The sequence below is a fragment of the Echinops telfairi genome, unplaced genomic scaffold (assembly GCF_000313985.2).
Source record: "Echinops telfairi isolate 266 unplaced genomic scaffold, ASM31398v2 ScPeMD7_7412;HRSCAF=8450, whole genome shotgun sequence".
In the NCBI taxonomy this organism is placed as follows: Eukaryota; Metazoa; Chordata; class Mammalia; order Afrosoricida; family Tenrecidae; genus Echinops; species Echinops telfairi.
The window spans coordinates 17606679-17624638 of NW_022111312.1; the positions used below are offsets into that span (position 1 = coordinate 17606679).

The 17960-nt window shown below is 42.8% G+C and overlaps 1 protein-coding gene across 1 annotated transcript in view; it reads left to right on the forward strand.

The window, feature by feature from the left end:
- The window catches only part of PIWIL1 (piwi like RNA-mediated gene silencing 1), a 235586-nt gene that overhangs the window by 187464 nt on the left and 30162 nt on the right, over nucleotides 1-17960 (forward strand). The window contains exons 4-9 of the mRNA XM_004709621.2: nucleotides 3100-3225; nucleotides 3905-4119; nucleotides 4426-4547; nucleotides 5678-5758; nucleotides 7324-7521; nucleotides 7955-8066. Of these exons, the coding sequence (XP_004709678.1) occupies nucleotides 3100-3225; nucleotides 3905-4119; nucleotides 4426-4547; nucleotides 5678-5758; nucleotides 7324-7521; nucleotides 7955-8066 (854 nt within the window). The remainder of the gene's footprint in view (nucleotides 1-3099; nucleotides 3226-3904; nucleotides 4120-4425; nucleotides 4548-5677; nucleotides 5759-7323; nucleotides 7522-7954; nucleotides 8067-17960) is intronic.

Here is a 17960-nt window from a genome sequence, read left to right on the forward strand (position 1 = left end):
AGGGTAAAAAATGAGCTAATCCCAAGGGCTCAAGTAGAAAGAAAATGTTTTGGAAATGATGAGGGCAACAAATGTACAAATGTGCTTGACACGATGGATGTATGGATTGTGATAAGAGCTGTATCAGCCCCCAATGAAATGATTTTTTAAAAAAGATTCAAGAATTAAGCAGAGGATGCAGGCACCAGGATCCAGAAGTTCAGGAGACCAGGGCCTCCATCCAGAGCTGAGAGTGAGGGAAGGTCGTCTACTACAGCCCAATCCCTCAGGTTGAATTTCTAGCTTCCTTAACTGAGACAATAAATTTCTCTGTGTGCAAAAGCCAAGAAAATACCATAGCTTGGGTCAGGCGCACCTTAGACCTCAAAGAAACACTGCTTTTAACCCTTTAAAGAAGTTTTTTGCAGAAGATTGACCCAATGCAATGCATCTTTTCATCTCTTGACTACTGCTTCCATGAGCGTTATTTGTGGATCCAGGTGAAACAAAATCCTTGACAACTTCTCTGTTTATCACGATGTTGCCTATTGGTCCAGTTGTGAGGATTTTTGTTTTCTTCACATTGTGATAAGCCATATTAAAGGGTGCAATCCTTGATCTCCATCATCAAAGCTTCAAGTCCTCTCTTTCCGGAAGCCTTTCTCCAAACCTAGTGCCTTGTTCTTCACAGATTGAATACGTGTGGTGAGAATGCAACACAGAAACACATTAATTTTAAACCATACAGTATTCCTTTGTTCTCTGCAAACGATTGCCTTTTGACTCATTTGTGGGTTCCTCAGGACCACAATGAAGTAATCTGGGTTTCCCGTTCTTCTCAAAGCTATCATAGTTTGTTATGGCCCACACACTCAAATGTCTTGGCATAGTCAAACTAAGTAATCATACTCATGGTATTCTGTTTTCAGCAAGATCCATCTGACACCATCAGTGCTATCCCTTGTTCCATGTCCTCATCTGAATCCAGCCTGAATTTCTGGCAGCCTCTTGTCAATGTACTGCTGTAACCATTGTCAAATTATCTTCAGCAAAATTTAACTTGTATGTGATATCTATGATACTGTTCTATAATTTTCGCATTCTGTTGGGTCCCTTTTTTTTGAATGGGTGCAGGTATTCTGTTGGCCAGGTAGCTGCTTTCCATATGCCTTGGCACAGAACGTGCCACCAGTGCTTCATCCACTTGTTGATACATTTCAACTGGTATTCCTTCCATTGCTGGGCCCTAGTATTTGGCTAATAGCTTCAGTGCGGCTTCGATGTCTTCCTTCAGTACCATTGGTTCTTGATCATGTGCTATTTCTTGAAATGGTTGAATGTTGACTAGTTGTTTTTGGTGAAGTGTCTCTGTATAGTCTTTCCATAATCTTTTGATGCTTCCTGCATTGTTCAATATTTTGTCCATAAAAATCTTTCAGTATTGCTACTCGAGGCTTGAATTTTTTCTTGGGTCCTTTTAATTCAAGATACACAGAGCTTGTTCTTTTGGGACCTTTGCACATTTCATTATAATATCTTAGTCTTCTGAAGCTACCCTTTAAGATTTTCGGTCCATCTATTTGACTTTATTTCTTCCATGTGCCATAGCCATTCTACAAGGAAGAGCAAATTTTTAGTCTCTTCTGACATCCATGGTGATATTTTCTTTCCAGTATTTTTAATGACCTTTTGCTTTCTTCATGAATGATGTTCTTGATGTCACCTCAAAGTTCATTGGATATTACTGTGCCACATTTATTTTGCAATGTTCTCAAAATTCAGACAGGATAAACTTAAGGTTGTATTTTGGCTCTTGCTGACTTGTTTTAATGTTCTTTAGCTTTAACCTGAACTTGCATATGAGCAGTTGACAGTCTGTTCCACACTGAGTAGCTGGCCCCGTCTTAGCTGCTGATATTGAGCTGTTCCACCTCTGCCCAGAGATGTAGCCAAGTTGATGTCTGTGTATCTGCCTGGAGAAGTCTACCTATGTAGTCACCATTTGTGTTGTGGAAACAAGCTATTTGCGACGAAGTTGTTAATCTTGGAAAATTCTGTCATGGACTTTCAGCTTCATTTCTATCGTCATGGCAATATTTCCAAACTATGGTTCCTTCCTTTTTATTTCCAACTTTTGCATTACAATTGCCAGTAATTATCTGTGCATTTTGATTGCATAGTTGATCAATTTTAGACTGAAAATAGTAAAACTCTTCCATTTTTGTTATCACTAGCTTTAGTGGTTGGTGCTTACTCCAATAGTTGTATTGACTGGGTCTCCTTGTGTACTGATAGAACCCTATCACATTGTGCTCCAAGATAGATCTTGAGATATAATACCCTTCTTAATGATGACCGTGACCCCATTCCTTTTTAACATGCCCAACATAGTAAACTAGATGGCTGTCGTGATTCAGAATGGCCACTGTTGCCCGTTTCAGCTCACTGAGGCCTAGGGTATTGATCTGCATGCATTCCAGTTCACTTCTAATGACTTGAGATTTTCCTAAACTCATCCTTCATACATTATAGGTCACAGTTATTGATAGATGCTTCCCGCTGTTCTCGTTTGAGTCATACCCATCGGCAGTTGAAGGTCCGTAGTCACATCATTATGGTCCACTCGACTTTGAAAAGGCAGCTCTTCCTCAGTCAGAGTTTGAGTGCCTTCTTGAGGGGCCGAGAGTCTATTCATGAGGCTTTCAGGTTCTGAACATTTTTTGCACCATTATTCCTAAGGTATTTAGTGGCTAATTCCTAAAAATTGCCTCTCCTTCCTAGTCTGTTCTTAGTCTGGAAGCTTGCTGAAACCTGTTCCCTTTGGGTGACCCTGCTGGTGTTCGAAATGCCAGTGTCATAGCTCCCATACAAGCCACCACAGTATGACAAACTGGTTTCTGTTTTCTGTTTCTGGAGGTTCCTGAGCTGGCAGTGACAGGGGGTGGGGTGTGTCTGATCAGAGAGCGCTGGGTGTGTTGTGGATCCTCTGCTTCCTTGGCCTGAAGATAGCTGAGGCCATTTGATGGCCTTGTTACACATTGTATGTAGTACTTCAGTAGTCTCTGGGCTTTGCAGAGTGGCCCTGTGGGAACTGATCTTTTTCTCCTGGTTCATATTCAGAACTCCAGATATCTGCTGGGTTTCAAGAGTTGTCCTTAGCAGACAGAGGTGGGCGTCGCAGAGACTTTCATGACCTTGGAGTGAACACGAGACAGAACCTTGACCATGTGAAGGAGTCAAAGACAGGTGAGTGTGTGTTCGCTAGTCTGCGATGTTCTGGGAGTGTGGTGCCGGTGCACAAGGTATTGCTCTTTGCCTGTGTGCTCAGATGTCGAGTCACTGGCAGGAAAACCTGAAGGTAGATAGTCAAGGTCTTGCCACCTGTCCTGCTTGCTTCTGTCCCTGCTGGCTCTGAGGAGGTGGTTGGAGACCCTTCACCTGCCCTGAGATCATGAACAGAGGCCATTGTTGTTTCTGTCAAACTTTGCCATATTTATTTGGCAAAGATATTTATTTGATTTTTGTTAAATTGCTTCTTGTGACGGGGTATTGGACTCTCATTGTGTGCTGCTTTAAGTGCTCACTTACACGGAGTGATGGGTGCCCTAGTGGGTTAGGTGCTGGGCTGCTGTTCAAAGCATCAGCTGTTCATACCTACCGGCTACTCTGTTGGGAGTAGGATGAAGCTGTCTCCTGTCCTAGTAGACAGCCTTGGAAACGCTCTGGGAATGGAATGGACCGGGAGGAAGTGACTGGTTTCTTCACAGATGCTGTAGGATGGTGGTCCCAGAGTTGGGTGTCTGAGAGTTCTCCATTGTCAGCTGCTGAGCCTCCTCTCTGCAGACTGTCTGCATTGTCTGGCAGGAAAGGGCTCAGGGAAATGTAGATTATCCATTCTGTTGACAGGTTTGACTTGCTTCCACAGGCACCTCGGGCTCTATCGTAAGGCTGAGCACCAACCATTTCCGACTGACATCCCGTCCCCAGTGGGCCCTGTACCAGTATCACATTGACTATAACCCACTGATGGAAGCCAGGAGACTCCGCTCTGCTCTGCTTTTCCAGCATGAAGATCTGATTGGAAGGTGTCATGCTTTTGATGGAACAATATTGTTTTTACCTAAAAGACTACAGCACAAGGTTATTTCAAATGTCTACAAGGGCAGGGAGGGGGGAAAGTGCCACAATATAAAGTAGCTATAGCGACTTTTAGAGGGACTCGTGACAGAATTTGTAATAAACCTACAGGGCACTTTGGGTATTATCAGATCATTCTCCAACCCACTGCGTAATGCGATCAACATGCTGGCGGAAATGTGTCCACTCTTAAGTCCATTTGAAATGTTTCTACATTAAAAATGGCACCATCTTAACCAGGCATATTATGTTCTTGGGTTCACTTTGCTTCTAACAATCAAAAATTTGGTTTCCACCCTCCCACCTCAGGTTACAGAAGTGTTCAGTCAGACCAGGAACGGGGAGCATGTGAAGATAACGATCACCCTAACAAACGAGCTGCCCCCAACGTCCCCGACCTGCTTGCAGTTCTACAATATCATATTCAGGAGGTACGAGGTGCTTCTTAACACGAAGATGATTTTCGAACCTACAGAAAGGTGGAAAGAATTGTCCTGTAGATGTGTGTCCCTTAGATCCCGTCTTGAGGAATAATTCCAAGATTATCATCAAATGACTGAATTATAACTTCGAAGGTTTAGTTTACTGTTAAAACAACTGATTTTTGCTGTAAGCAAGTTTCACGTCTTTAACTCCTTCATTGATGTCATCACTAGCTCTTGGAAGTACTTTTGCTCTGTCACTAACTTTATATTTGCTCTTGTCACTTCTCCCGACCCCCTGCACCCTCCAGCCTGGTGAGGAGAGACAGGGTGTAAAGGGTTGAGAGGGGGTTTTGTGTGTGTTCTGTCATGGGCACACACCTCTTTCACTTGATCGTTTACCCTCAGTAGGGATTTCTTCTATTCCAAACCTCAACATCAACATAGGCTTTTTCCCCTGGACAGAAGAGGTCTGGGATGAAGCCGGCACTGGCCCATTGGTAATTGTCAGGAGAGGGATGGATGTATGACTGGCCTTTTGAAAGTGGTCACAAGCTCTCTGTCCTTAATGATGAGTCAATTCTTTTTGGCAGATACTTGCTCAACTTAGGAGTCCTGATGATGATGTGGTTGAAGTGCTTGGTTGCTAACTGAGAGGCAGCCTGCTTCCATAAGTATGTCCACCTAGCAAACCCCATGGAGCCCCTCTGCTGTGTCCTAGGATTGTCTTGAGTCTGATGTGATCCAAAGGTCAATTTTATTTTTGTTTGGTTTGTTTGAATTAGTGTAATTGATAGTTGATTTCTCTAAATTAGTTGGCAGACTTGTCCAGTGAAGTACCAATAGCACATGTTCTAGGTTTGGCAGACCAGACAGTCTCTCTCGAAAGTGCTTGTGTTGCAAATATAACATGAAAACAGCCTTAGACAGCATGAAAATGTTTGCTCGCGGTGTGTTTTAATAAAACTGTCCTGATGAACCCCAAAACTTAAATTTCATATAATTTGTGACTCTGGCCTAGTCATTGGTTCCAGCTTATTGACCTCTGCTCACAACACCATGCAATTCTGATGGTAGTATTAGCACTATACTCCCCGTTATCCACTCATTTCTAACTATTCCGACCTTTCGATTTCTAGGCTTCTGAAGATCATGAATCTGCAGCAAATTGGACGGAATTATTATAACCCAAGTGATCCGATTGATATTCCAAATCATAGGTTTGTATGAAATGTACAGTTTCCTTTACCTGGGGCTTAAACGTAGACTTTGAATGTGATACTCCAGTTTGAAATGATCAAACTGGCCAATAAGGCTTTTAAATGGGGCCCATCACAGTAAGTGGATCTTTAATTAGGGTACACTGTGGAGATTTGGATTAAAAAGGACAGCATCCCACACGAGACATATCAGTCATTGGGGAAGCATACATCAGTCATCATGAAGCTTGTCTTTTGTTCTCAGATCATAAAATATATCGACAGCCTTTGGTGATTATTTAAAGTGACTCTGCTGCATCACGAGTGCAGCCACGTAGTTTATTGCGGTGAATGTGAATACTTTTAGTTAGATTGGCCCCTGTCTCCAGTCCCAGCCCATTGTGTAGACTCTGAAAGCCAGATGCATATATGCTCATTGAAAGCAGTAGTTCTAAACGGGTGAAGTCATTGGTGAAGGACTTACATACAGATTTTTATCTGGAGCCACATGTTGGGTGCCATCAAGTTAGTGCCACCTCGAGAGCCCATACGTACAATGCAGAGGAGAGACACTGCCAGTCCTGCGGCCTCTGAGTCGTCCTCATTTCCACTGCCCTTCACGTTTCGCCATGCATGCCGTCCCTTTCCAGGGATTGATCTCTTCTGATAGCATGTCTGCAGTACCTGAGACAAAGCACTGCCACTGTAGCTGCTAAGGAGCATTCAGACTGTAATACTTCCAAGACAGACGTGTTGGTTCTTTCAGCAGTCTGTGGCACGTTCAGTGTTCTTCCCCAGCACCACAGTTCTTTGGTCTTCCTTACTCAGTCTCCAACTTTCCTGTACATAAGAAGCAATGGAAAATACCATGGCTTGGGTTAGGCGCACCTTGCTTTTCAACACTTTAAAGAGGACGTGCAGCAGATTTACCCCTTGCAGGGTGTCGTTTGATCTTCCGACTGCTGCTTCCATGAGCACACTGGACCTAAGCAAGATGAAACCCTTGGCAACTTCAGTCTTTTTGGCCACTGACTGTGATGTTGTCTATTGGTCCAGTTGTGAGAATTATTTTTTATCTACATTGAGTTGCAATCCATATTGAAGGCTGTAGTCCTTGATCAAGTTCAAGTCCTCCATGCGTTTAGCTAGCAAAGTTGTGTCATCTGCATATCTCAGGCTGTTTATAAGCCCTCTTCCAATCCACATGCTTTGTTCTTGATAGTCTTGCTTAACATACAGTTCAAATAAGTATGGTGAAAGGATACAACCTGATGCACACTTTTCCTTGTTGTAAACTACCTAGTGTCCCCTTGTTCTGTTCAAACGACTTCCCTGTACAGATTGCGTGTGAGCCACATAAAACAATAAAAATTGGTATACATTCATGCAATCACAAATAAGAGAGGGCTTCAGAAAGTACCTGGAAAATGTCTGTAATCTTACTAATCCATTTTTCCATGAACTTTTTAAAACACCCTCCTGCCCCATAATATTTTAAGGTAGACCCAATTGGTAAAAGTGGAAAACTCCACCATGTGTAAGACTTGCCTGGGTATTCATGGAGGTGTGGTCTTTTTCTTTGGCAGGCTGGTGATCTGGCCAGGCTTTACGACATCCATTCTTCAGTATGAAAACAACATCATGCTCTGCACAGATGTCAGTCACAAAGTCCTTCGCAGTGAGACGGTGTTAGACTTCATGTTCAACTTGTACCATCAGACCGAAGAGCATACATTTCAAGAACAAGTCTCTAAGGAACTGATAGGTTTAATTGTTCTTACCAAGTGAGTCGGCTTTCCGAAGTGAAAAGTAGTCATTTTGCCCGTCTCTAGATAGCAGAAGAGCCTGGTTCTGTGAAGTTTAGATGGGACGTGGGTTTTAAAGCTGAATATTGGGAACGGGAACAACAGTATGAAAAAGGAGCATCAATGTGATACTTGTCACCTTTCTCCTGAACCATGTTTTGAAAACATTTTACCTGGAAAGGACAAATAGCTAAGGGTTTAGACTCCTTTTAGTTTTTATTTGGCGTTAGTCATTTACTTCCCGTGCCCATCTAGCACATTCTAGGAAAGTCTTTTCCCTTCCTCTTACATCACACGAGGGGATTTGAAATCCTATTTTTAGGGGTGATATATGTAGTCTCGCAGTTCTCTTTATTACCATTACATCTGTGCATTTATTTTAACCGAAAACCAAACCTCACTCCTCCCTCAGGTATAACAACAAGACGTACAGAGTAGACGACATTGATTGGGACCAGAACCCTAAGAGTACCTTTAAGAAAGCTGATGGTTCTGAAGTCAGCTTTTTGGAGTACTACAGGAAGGTATTAAGTCTGTTTTTTATCTTTTCTGATACGATGTCTGAAGATCTTAATAATAGCCTTAAGATTAAGAAATCTCTTCAGTTGAGGGTGCAAATACTTGTGGCATATTTGAAACAGTCCTTTTAAAATTACATGAATGAAGCTGTCTTCATTAGATCACTTACAGTGGAAGTTTAGTTACTGGGATATTGTAATGCCACGTGTCACTTGGCTTTGATCATGAGACTTGCGTCGTCCTGACCCCTTTTCATGGTAGAATGGAAGCTGCTTTTGAACATAACCATGCAGAGGACAAGTCGGTGCAGAGTAAGCCCACAGCACACTGCTCCCACCCACACCCGGACACTGGCGCTCTCACTGGCCAGGGGGTTAGGCCTTTGCTCCTCGAGTACCTCCTGGCCTAGATGTCCTGGAAGTGGGCTGGCTCTTCACATGGGCCAGGTGCATTGACAGTTGTGTTCACAATGGGTCATCTCCCAGCCCTCTGCTTTGGCACAGTAGTCACCCAGTTGCAAAGACTACCAGAGGCAAATCACACCGAGAGAGAACAGCTGCTCACTAGGAGATTGTTTTGTATTCAGAGAGAAACTCGGTTGACGCCTCCATCCTTGGCCATGTTCCAGTCAGTACCCACTAGTAGAAGTTCAGGGGCCCCATCTCTGGAAAACGACCAGTCCATACCCACTAGTAGAAGTTCAGGGGCCCCATCTCTGGAAAACGACCAACAGGAATAAAGCTTATCCTGGAAGTGCAAAGTTACCTCACTTTTCCCACTTTAAGTAGAGTATTTCCAGAAAGCTAGATAAATGGACTATTGTCCCTCTCTGACTGGTGACCTTGAGTGGTCTTGGTGCTGGATGTCTAGTGTGTCCTTGTGTTTGCTCTGCCCAGGCGGAAAACCAGATGCCTCTGTGAGTGTGCTTAGTGGGGAGGTGGAGATGAGGGGGGTGACAAGGTACCAGGAAGACAAGCCACATCATTTTGGCTTGACAATGCTGCTGCACCTTTCTACTCTGAAGATGCCCACCAGGTTCTTTGGGGAACCCAAGCAGCTCTGAGAAAGGGGTGTTGTTGTTTACCTTAATGGCTGTTGTTGGGCAGAGAGCAGCAGAGTCACGTGGATTCAAAGGTGGGTGTCAGCACAGCAGGGTGCTGATAGCTCTCAGGGTCAGTGGCCCACATGTGGCCAGCCCTGAAGGCAGACAGAGTCCCAGTGAAGTCCCAGAGGAGGAAGGAAGGTGAAGTGGCAGAGAGCAATTCCCAGAGTCTCTCACTCTTCATACAGCAGGCTTTATGGCATTCAGGAGGTGTCAATAGGCTGTGACTTGGTTGACAGAAGACACTCAGATGTTGCATGTGGAGCGAGCATACAAATCGGAATTCAACCTTTACCCTACCGGACTATCCGAGAGGAATTCCTTCACCTTTCCTAACTAGGGAAAATCTCACTGCCACCAAGTTGATTCTGACTCATAACCACCTTATACAATGGGGTAAAAGTACTCCTGAGACTAACTCTTTATGTTAGCCTCACCTTTCTCCTGTGGAGCAGCTGGTGGTTTCCAACTGCTGGCCTTGGTGATCACAGCCCAACACATAACCATTCTGTCACCAGGCCATAGTGACTATAACTTCTCCAGGACTCTGGTTCTCTAACCCCTCTGCTGTGTGTCTTGCTGAGCATCGCTGCTTCTTTGACTCATCTTCAAACCACACTAATCTGCAGCTACCCGGAACTGGCAGGTGGCTTCTTAATTGCCCCCGAGGTGCATTAAAGACATCCAGTTTCCCCAGAGAGATCCTAGCTGGGGCCCCAGCTGCTGGTCTTGCTTGGTGCTGCGCTAGCCTTCCTCCCTAACAATTGGGCTGCCCTCAGAATGAAACCACACACTTTAGGCTACAGGCCTCCCGTCAGACTCCTGCTGAGGGAGCTCCTCTTACATGCTGCTCCTTGGAAGGGGGTGAGGTCAAGATCTTGGAATCGAGTGTCCCTAGGACTTGCTAGTACTCTTGTTGCTTTGCTGATTTGAGGTTAAGCAAAACACGTTAAAACATGACTCATCTGTGGAGAGCTTGTTAGGGTGTCCTCAAAATAAAAGGTCCAATCCAAACAGTAACCTCTGAGGGCGGGGGAGTAGGGGCAATTATAGGGGCTTATAGATGAAGGTTTAGAAAAACAGAAAATCAGCGAGAAAGGGAATGTTTTTCTAAGACCGCGGCAATGCACCTGCTTGCTCTGTGAGAATGTCCTGATCTTGCCCCTTCAGACTTTTTTTGTTCCTCAAACTCAACATTGAAAAGGGATGCAATTTGAGTCACTGGAGGACGCCAAACTGCCATGTGTTGGTGTCCGTCAAAGAGCACAGAGAGAGATGGAAACATCACTGTAGCAGCGTACAGGCCTAGATGAGGAAAATGTCGGACAGAGCTTTGCAGTGTGATATTTTTGTTTTACAAAAATTTCTGTGGTTTTGTATCAATATTTTCTCACACATCTTCATCTGGAGAAGATTAAGCATCTTGAGTTTGTTTTTCTACATGATGTGAGATGTGTGCCCCATTTCATTTTTACACAGGTGAAGATCCAGTTTTTCCAGCACTATTTGTTGAAAAGTTCTCTCCCACTCAACAGGGAGGGATTTAAAGATATATATATATTGCCATATCTTGCACCATCCAGTGTATCTGTTCGCTTACCATTCTTTTATTCATTCCCCTCGACTAGGGTTATATAGTCATCGTTGCTATCAGCCACCCCACCTTCTGTACCCTCAGGGAATTATTACTCCTGTTAGTATTTCTGAAGGGTTTATCTAGCTTGAGTTTCATGCATCAAACAATTTTAGTTATACAAATGAACATACAGAAGTCTACCAGAATTAATGAAGTAAAACTAAGACCATAACAGTAGGGGGAGGAAATATTAAAGAACAATAATAATAATATTTAATATAACAACCAAACCAAACCCACTGCCATCGAGACGATAGCAGCTGGTGAGTTTGAACTGCTGACCTTACGTAATCCTAGGCCCACCTTTCTCAGGCTTAGAGACGAAACCAAAAGGAGCCTGGATGGAGTCATGGGTCATGCATTGAGCCGGGTTCCTCGGGTAGGTAGGGGAGGGAGAGGAAAAGGAAGCTGATATCAGAGTGCAAGAAGAATGTTTTGAAAATAATGGTGGCAGCAATTGTACAGTCATGATCTAATTAAACTATGGATTTTTGTAATATCTTTAGGAGCTCACAATAAAATGGAAAAAAATAAATCAGATCTTTATTTTGGAAAAAAACCAGTGGGGGGAGTTTATAATGGAAAAGCTTCGTGGTGTTCACAAAGGTGAAGATGGGGTATTTGGATGTGGGGCATGCTAAAAGAATTGACCGCCTTTGTGTTTCAAACACAATCACTGCCATCTAGTGGCTCAGATGCACAGCTGCCCTGTAGGGAAAGGCAGAACTGCCCCTGTGGGTTGCTGAGACAGTAACTTTTTATGGGAGTGGAAAGCCTCATCTTTCTCTTATAGAGCAGGTGGTGTGTTTGAACTGCTGGCCTAATGGCTGCTTTTTTATTGTTGCATCATATTCCATTATATGGATGTACTAGAGTTTATTTTTCTATACTGGGTTTTTTGGTTTTGGTTGTCTGTGTTTTTGCTCTTATGGGCATTGCTAAAAAAAAAATAGGTGTGCATATGTCCATGTTATATTTTTTTATTTCTTAGAGTGCTGGATCGTAAGGCACTTGTATTAAATTTGTTTAAGGAAATGCCATGCTGATTTGCATACTGCTTGTACAATTCTACAGACCCACCAACAATGTAAAAGTATTTTGATCTCTCCATATCCTCTTCAGCATTTATTTTGTTTTATTAAATTTTACTAAAAGTGTTTGTGTGAGGTGGTATCTCATTGTTTTAATTTATATTCTCTTATTTCTAATGAACGCGAATATTTCTTCATATGGTTCTTGGCCACCTGGATGTTGTCTTTGGTAAACTGTCCGTTCATATTGTGTACCCATTTTTTGATTGGTTATTTGAATTTTTCTTGTTAAGATGTAGTTTTTTATAGATTTTGAAGGTTGGCCCTTTATCTGATCTATCATTACTGAATATTTTTCCCACTCTGTGGGTAGTCTGTTGACTCTCTTGATGTGCCTGAATGTGGTGTTTTCAGTAGACCCCATTCTTTGTTTTACCCTGTACAGCGTGGGTATTTTTCATTGTGCTCGGTAGGGTGTGCCTGCCTTGTATGAGGGTCCTTAAGTCTGTCCATATTTTTTTTATTGATAGTCTTTATAATTGTGTGGTTAATGTTTTAGATCTTTATCCAGTAGTAGTAGTTGTGTTAAAGTGTTTGTTTTAATTCTTTCTGCCTTTTGGATATATGCCTTTATTTTGCTATGAATTAACTTCTGAGTACTGCTTTTGCCATGTCCCAAAGATTTTGATATGTTCTATTTTCATTTTCATTTGTCTCAAAGAATCTTTTGTATTTTCATTTCTTCAATTACCCAGTGGTTGTGTTTTTCAATTTCCATGTCTTTGTTTTTTTTTTGGAGTTAATTGGTTTATGGTTGATTTCTAATTTTATGGCATTGTCATCTGAAAAGGGTTGTTGTATCATCTTAATGTTTTATAATTTATTGATGCTTGCTTTATGACATAAACTACCCTAAAATAGCTACCATGGGCATTAGAGAAGAAAAAGAAATGAGTTTTTTATGAGTGTAGTATTATGTATATTCTTTTGATATGAAGTTGATTTGTTATTTTATTTTTCTGTATCTTTATTGATTTTTTTTTAGTTGAGCAATCTTTATCTGAAAGTGATGTATTGAAGTCTCCTAGTATGATCATATTATCTATTTCCCTTTTCATTTCTGTAAGAACTTGATTATTTTGGTGCTCAATTTCATTTGGTATTATATTAATTATGGTTATGGTTTCTTGTGCAATTAAATCTTTCATAATTATATAGTGACCTTCCTCTCTCATTGTGTCATTAACTCTGATGTCTATTTTGTCAGAGATTAATATTACTACTACAGTTTTCTTTTGAATGTCATTAGCTTGGCATGGTTGTTTTTATCCTTAGATTTTTAGTCTGTTTATATCTAAGGTGCATTTCTTATAAGCAGCATATTAAAGGTTCTTTTTTTATATCAACTGTGCTAGTCTTTTTCTTTTAACTAATTCAATCCATTACATTCAGTATTTCAGTATTGTTTTTTATAAATATGGTTGGTTTTTTTTGTTGGTGTCATTTTGTTTAGTTTTGTATGGTGTTCTCAGTTTTCGTGGGTTTTTTTTGTATGCGTGTTGTGTTCCTTTTGTTTCTTGTCAATATTATGTTTTTATCTGTTTGTCTTGCGTATATGGTTTTCATCTGGTTTGTTAGTGCTGACGTGTTCATTTGTCCAGCGAAGGTGTTTGGGGGTTTTTGTGGTTATTCTCTCCAATTCCAAAATGGTTGGATATCTTCTCTGTCAGACTTCTTACTGTTGTCTGTGATTTCTTGTTTTAATTTGTTTAGTTTTGCTTCACTATGACAATTGCCTATGTAGAATTTTTTTTCTCCATAATTTTCCCTAATAAGGTTGCTATGTGTGGTGGTTATAGATTTTTTTGTCCATAGAATTCCTTTTAATTTTTTTCTGTAAAGATGGTCATATTCTTATTAGTTTTAGTTGTTCCTTCTCTGTAAATGTTTCGTTCTCCCTCATATTTGAGGGGTAGTTTTGCTGGCTATAGGATTGTCTTTCAGAATTTTGGATATCATTCCATCGCCCTCTTGCCTATATGGTTTCAATAGAAAACTATGAGCTTATCCTGATTGTTTGGTGTTTAGATGTTACTGTCCTTTCTTGCTGTGTTGCTCTCGTGTTGCTTCCTTTTCTTTAGTGCTAGAAAGTTTGATTATTACATGTGGTGATTTCCTTTTAGGGAATTCTCCTCAGAAGTCTATGGACTTCCTGCATAGTTATTTTATATTCTGTCATGTTGTGATGTTAGGAAATTTCTCCCTCATTATTTCATCAACTATTTTCTCAGTAGTTATTATTTCTTCTTTCTATTCTAAGACATTTATTGGGCATTTGTTGTTCCTTTTGATGATTATCCAATAATATTCTTGGGTTTTCTTCCATTTTTCGGTTGTTTCTATAACTCTGTCTTACTGTATTTTGTTCTAGAGAAATTTAACCTCAAGATCACAGAACCATTTCCATTGTTTCTATCCTGCTATTTTGGTCTCTCACAATGTTGCCCACTTCTAATATTTTGGTATTTGCTTTTTGTATTTCTGTTTGAAATTGTTGTATCATTTCTAACTTTTTCTTCATCTTGCCCGAATGTACCTTCTTGAGTTCTTGAATTGCAACTTGTATTCCTTCTCTATGTCGACATTTTTCTCCAGTTGCTTAAAGTAACTGGCGTCCATCACTGTAATCTCCCTCTTGGGAGGCTGGGTCCTCCTGTCCCCCTGTCCTCCTGCCCTGCAGGAGCTCCGCCCGGGTCCATATCTCTGTGTTGGAAACTGTGCTCTTTCCTCCCCTGTCTCACCAGTGTATGGAGCTCGGCTGCTGCTTCTGAAACATGGCATTATTGCTTGTGAAAATTACTTTGTATGTTTTATCTAAATACAGAGTTGTCTTCACACACCTGTTCCAGAACCTGGGCATTCATGGGCGGCCAGGCAGTTGGGCACCAGCCTACCGTCAGCAGGAGCCAATGTCAACAAGCATTTAAATATGGCCCTCATCAAAACCCTGGCTTGAGGCTGGTTCCCAAATCACCAGGGGATACCTGGCAAATATTGATCAAACCAGTGCACAGAGGGAGAGTGCACTGAGGGAAGGAGTGACTGATTAGTGTTCACCAAAACTATCTCTGGCAAGGGACCTGCATGTCGTGGTTGTGTCCAGTTACTGTTTGGGCATGGGCTTTAGGGAAGACCCTGCAGAGAAATGCCCACTCAAGTCCTGAACTGACATCTCATCTTCCCCAATACAGGCTTTCTTGATTCTCTACCCACTTGGAGTCAGTCAGGCCTCCCAATGCTCCAGGGAAACTGCCATAATCCCTGCCCCAAGAGACTCAGCCAGATGTCGGGAACCAGTCCACGGCAGACCCAAAACTCCCTAATCAGGCTAACGTGCAGTGAGTGAGTTGGGGACCCTCCCAGTCCCAGGGCCTATGTATTCTCCTGGCCAAGTTCCTGCTCAGCCTCTCCTCAGTTAGGCTGGGATGTTGGTGGTGTTGGGGGTAGGGGGTGACTATTCGGTCACCACTATGCTCCAGAGGAGCTAGTATAGTACCTCAGCAGGTATCCTGCTGGCTGGGGTAGAACAGAATCCACAACCCATTTTTTTTTTCTGGGGTTCTTATATGTCAGTTTCTCCCCATCATGCCTTCAGTAATTGTTTGCTTTTCTCAGAATGGGGTCTGGAACTCAAGCTGCCCCACTCTCCCCAACTAGAAGTTTTTTTCTTGAGAGAGGGATTAAGCGCAAACTTCACCATGGTTACATGGGTGAAGGAGAAAGAGTTGTTGCTTAGCGGCCATTGAGTTCATGTTAACGGTAGTGGGATAATCTGGGAAAGTATATTAATAATGACTGTACAACATGAAGAGTATTATCAGGGGCACTGAATCATACATGTAGAAGTTGTGGAATTGTAGAGTGTTTTGTTGTATATATTTTTGCCACAATTAGAAAAAAATTACACGAATAGCAGTGAGTGCACGGAAAAATCAAATGTTACAGAATTGAATATGGTGATAACTATCCAACTCTTCTTGATATGATTGAGTTATTGGATTATATGACATATGGATGAAATGCTAATAAAATTGTTACAACAACAAAAATGAGCAGCTCTGGCTACGTGCCGTGGTGATGATAGTGGTAGCTGGGCACCATGTGGTTCTGGTGTCTGCTTCCGAAGGCTGTGGCCAACGTGGCCCAGTAGTCGGTTGGGCTAGTTCTGTCCTCGCCTCGTGGGTGTTCATTCTTACTTGCTCTGCACAGGAAGAGATGGACACTCGTACCCTGGATGACTGTTGGAGCTTTTAAGACCCTGGTCTCTGCTCCACAGAGCCGGCGGCGTGTCACTGTTTTCTGATGGGGCATGTTGTCCAGTCAACCCCGTCGTCTCCCATAGACTGCTCCTAAGCACTCAAGCCCAGTGACAGACACTGAAGGTATTTCTTTGACTGTGACTAAGAGGCCCTTACAGTTTTGCCCCCTGCTTGTTCCACGATGCACCCCAGCATTTTTGTAGCACATTCGAATAGGCATGTAGAAATACCCTCTGAAAGACCTCCCCGCATGTGCCTGTGAGTATACTCCATGTGCCAGTGCACCCATTTAGCTGTGCTTGTAACTATGTATCCAAAGTGTTCGTGATTACTGTCCATGCAGGACAGTGTCATGGACCTGACTCTTGCCTACCTTCCAGAGTCTGCCTTGCTGGCATTGTGCTGATCTTCCCCTTACTGTATACTACCTTACCTGTCACTCAAATTAATGTGTGTCTAATGTAGTAACCTAGCTTACCATTAGGAATGCCATCTCATATCATACTGCCTTTAACCCCTACTAGCAGTTAGCTCTCCTTCTCCTCGATCCTCTCCCGGCTCTCCCAACAAGACCTTGACTCTTCTCAGATGTCTCCAAACCCTGCCTGTCCATCTAGCAAGAACTGTACACTATCTTGTATGACTTTGAATCAGCATCTGCAGCTGTGCTATTCCCCCCAACCCCATTACCCACTGCTAGAATATCCCTTTCCTTGAGCCAGCTCCCTATTTTGAACTATAAAAAGTTTGGAATTTCTTTGTTCTGAATCAAGAGGTTTCCAGGTGCTAGTCTTCTCTGTCCAACTGTTTAATGACGACTTTAATTATTAATATAGTAGTGTGGTTGATCTTGCCCATTTACATTTGGAGGTGCCAGTGAGATCCACTTAGCACAGACTGGCCACCCCCATCTGAGCCCACTGAACATGGAGGGCTTTCCTGGGTGGGGGCAAGTGCCCCCTGATGATGATCCAGGGCCCCAGCCAACCCTCCTATCTCAGACTTTGAACTCCTCAGAGTCTCCCTCACAGGCCTTTTCCAATCTGTGCGCTCTCTGGTAGGTCTGTCTGTCTGTCTTGCATTGGAGGGATATAATTCTGACGAGAGTTTCCTGGGCTTTGACAAGTGTCCCCACCCAGTCGTGGAGTAAACCTTGCCCTGGTCTGGTTTCTGGTAACTGTCTGTTTGACAAGTGTCCACCCTCAGTATGGAATAAACGTTGTCCTTGTCCGGTTTCTGGAAACTGTTTATATTTTCTCCTCTTCGGACGGGAAATAACGGTTTAAATTCTGGAAAGTTGTGCCAGTGTGTGTTTGTAACCTGTTAGAGTCTGTGTGTGATTACGGCTCTAACCTGCGGTCAGGCGAGCACCCGGTGGTTGCACTGTGGTGGAACGTCCTCCGTTTGTCTGAGTCATGACGGAGAGGGTTAACAATCAGCTCTGATGACCACTCTGTGGAGGGCCTGTTTCCTCCTATGCCTTGCAATTTGTCGCCCCATTATTCTCTGTTTACTTATTGGGCTAATAATTACTGCCTGGGAGGAGTGGACTCCTCTCCAAAAGGTCTTTTGGGTCACACTCTTTTGGGGTGTTCAGTGTCTCTGACTTTGTCTGCAAGGGCTTTCTGCCACTGCAAAGCTCTCTCTTAGCCCTCGGCAATTCCTTTGTGGCTCAGGGTGTTCTCTGGGACACTCCTGGTTCCGCCTGCACCCTGCAATCCCTCTGTGGAATGTGGCAATTATCTGTGCTGTTCCCTAGCCCCTCCTGTTTACTTCAGCTTCTCTGAGGTTTTCCAAAGGCCACCTGCCTT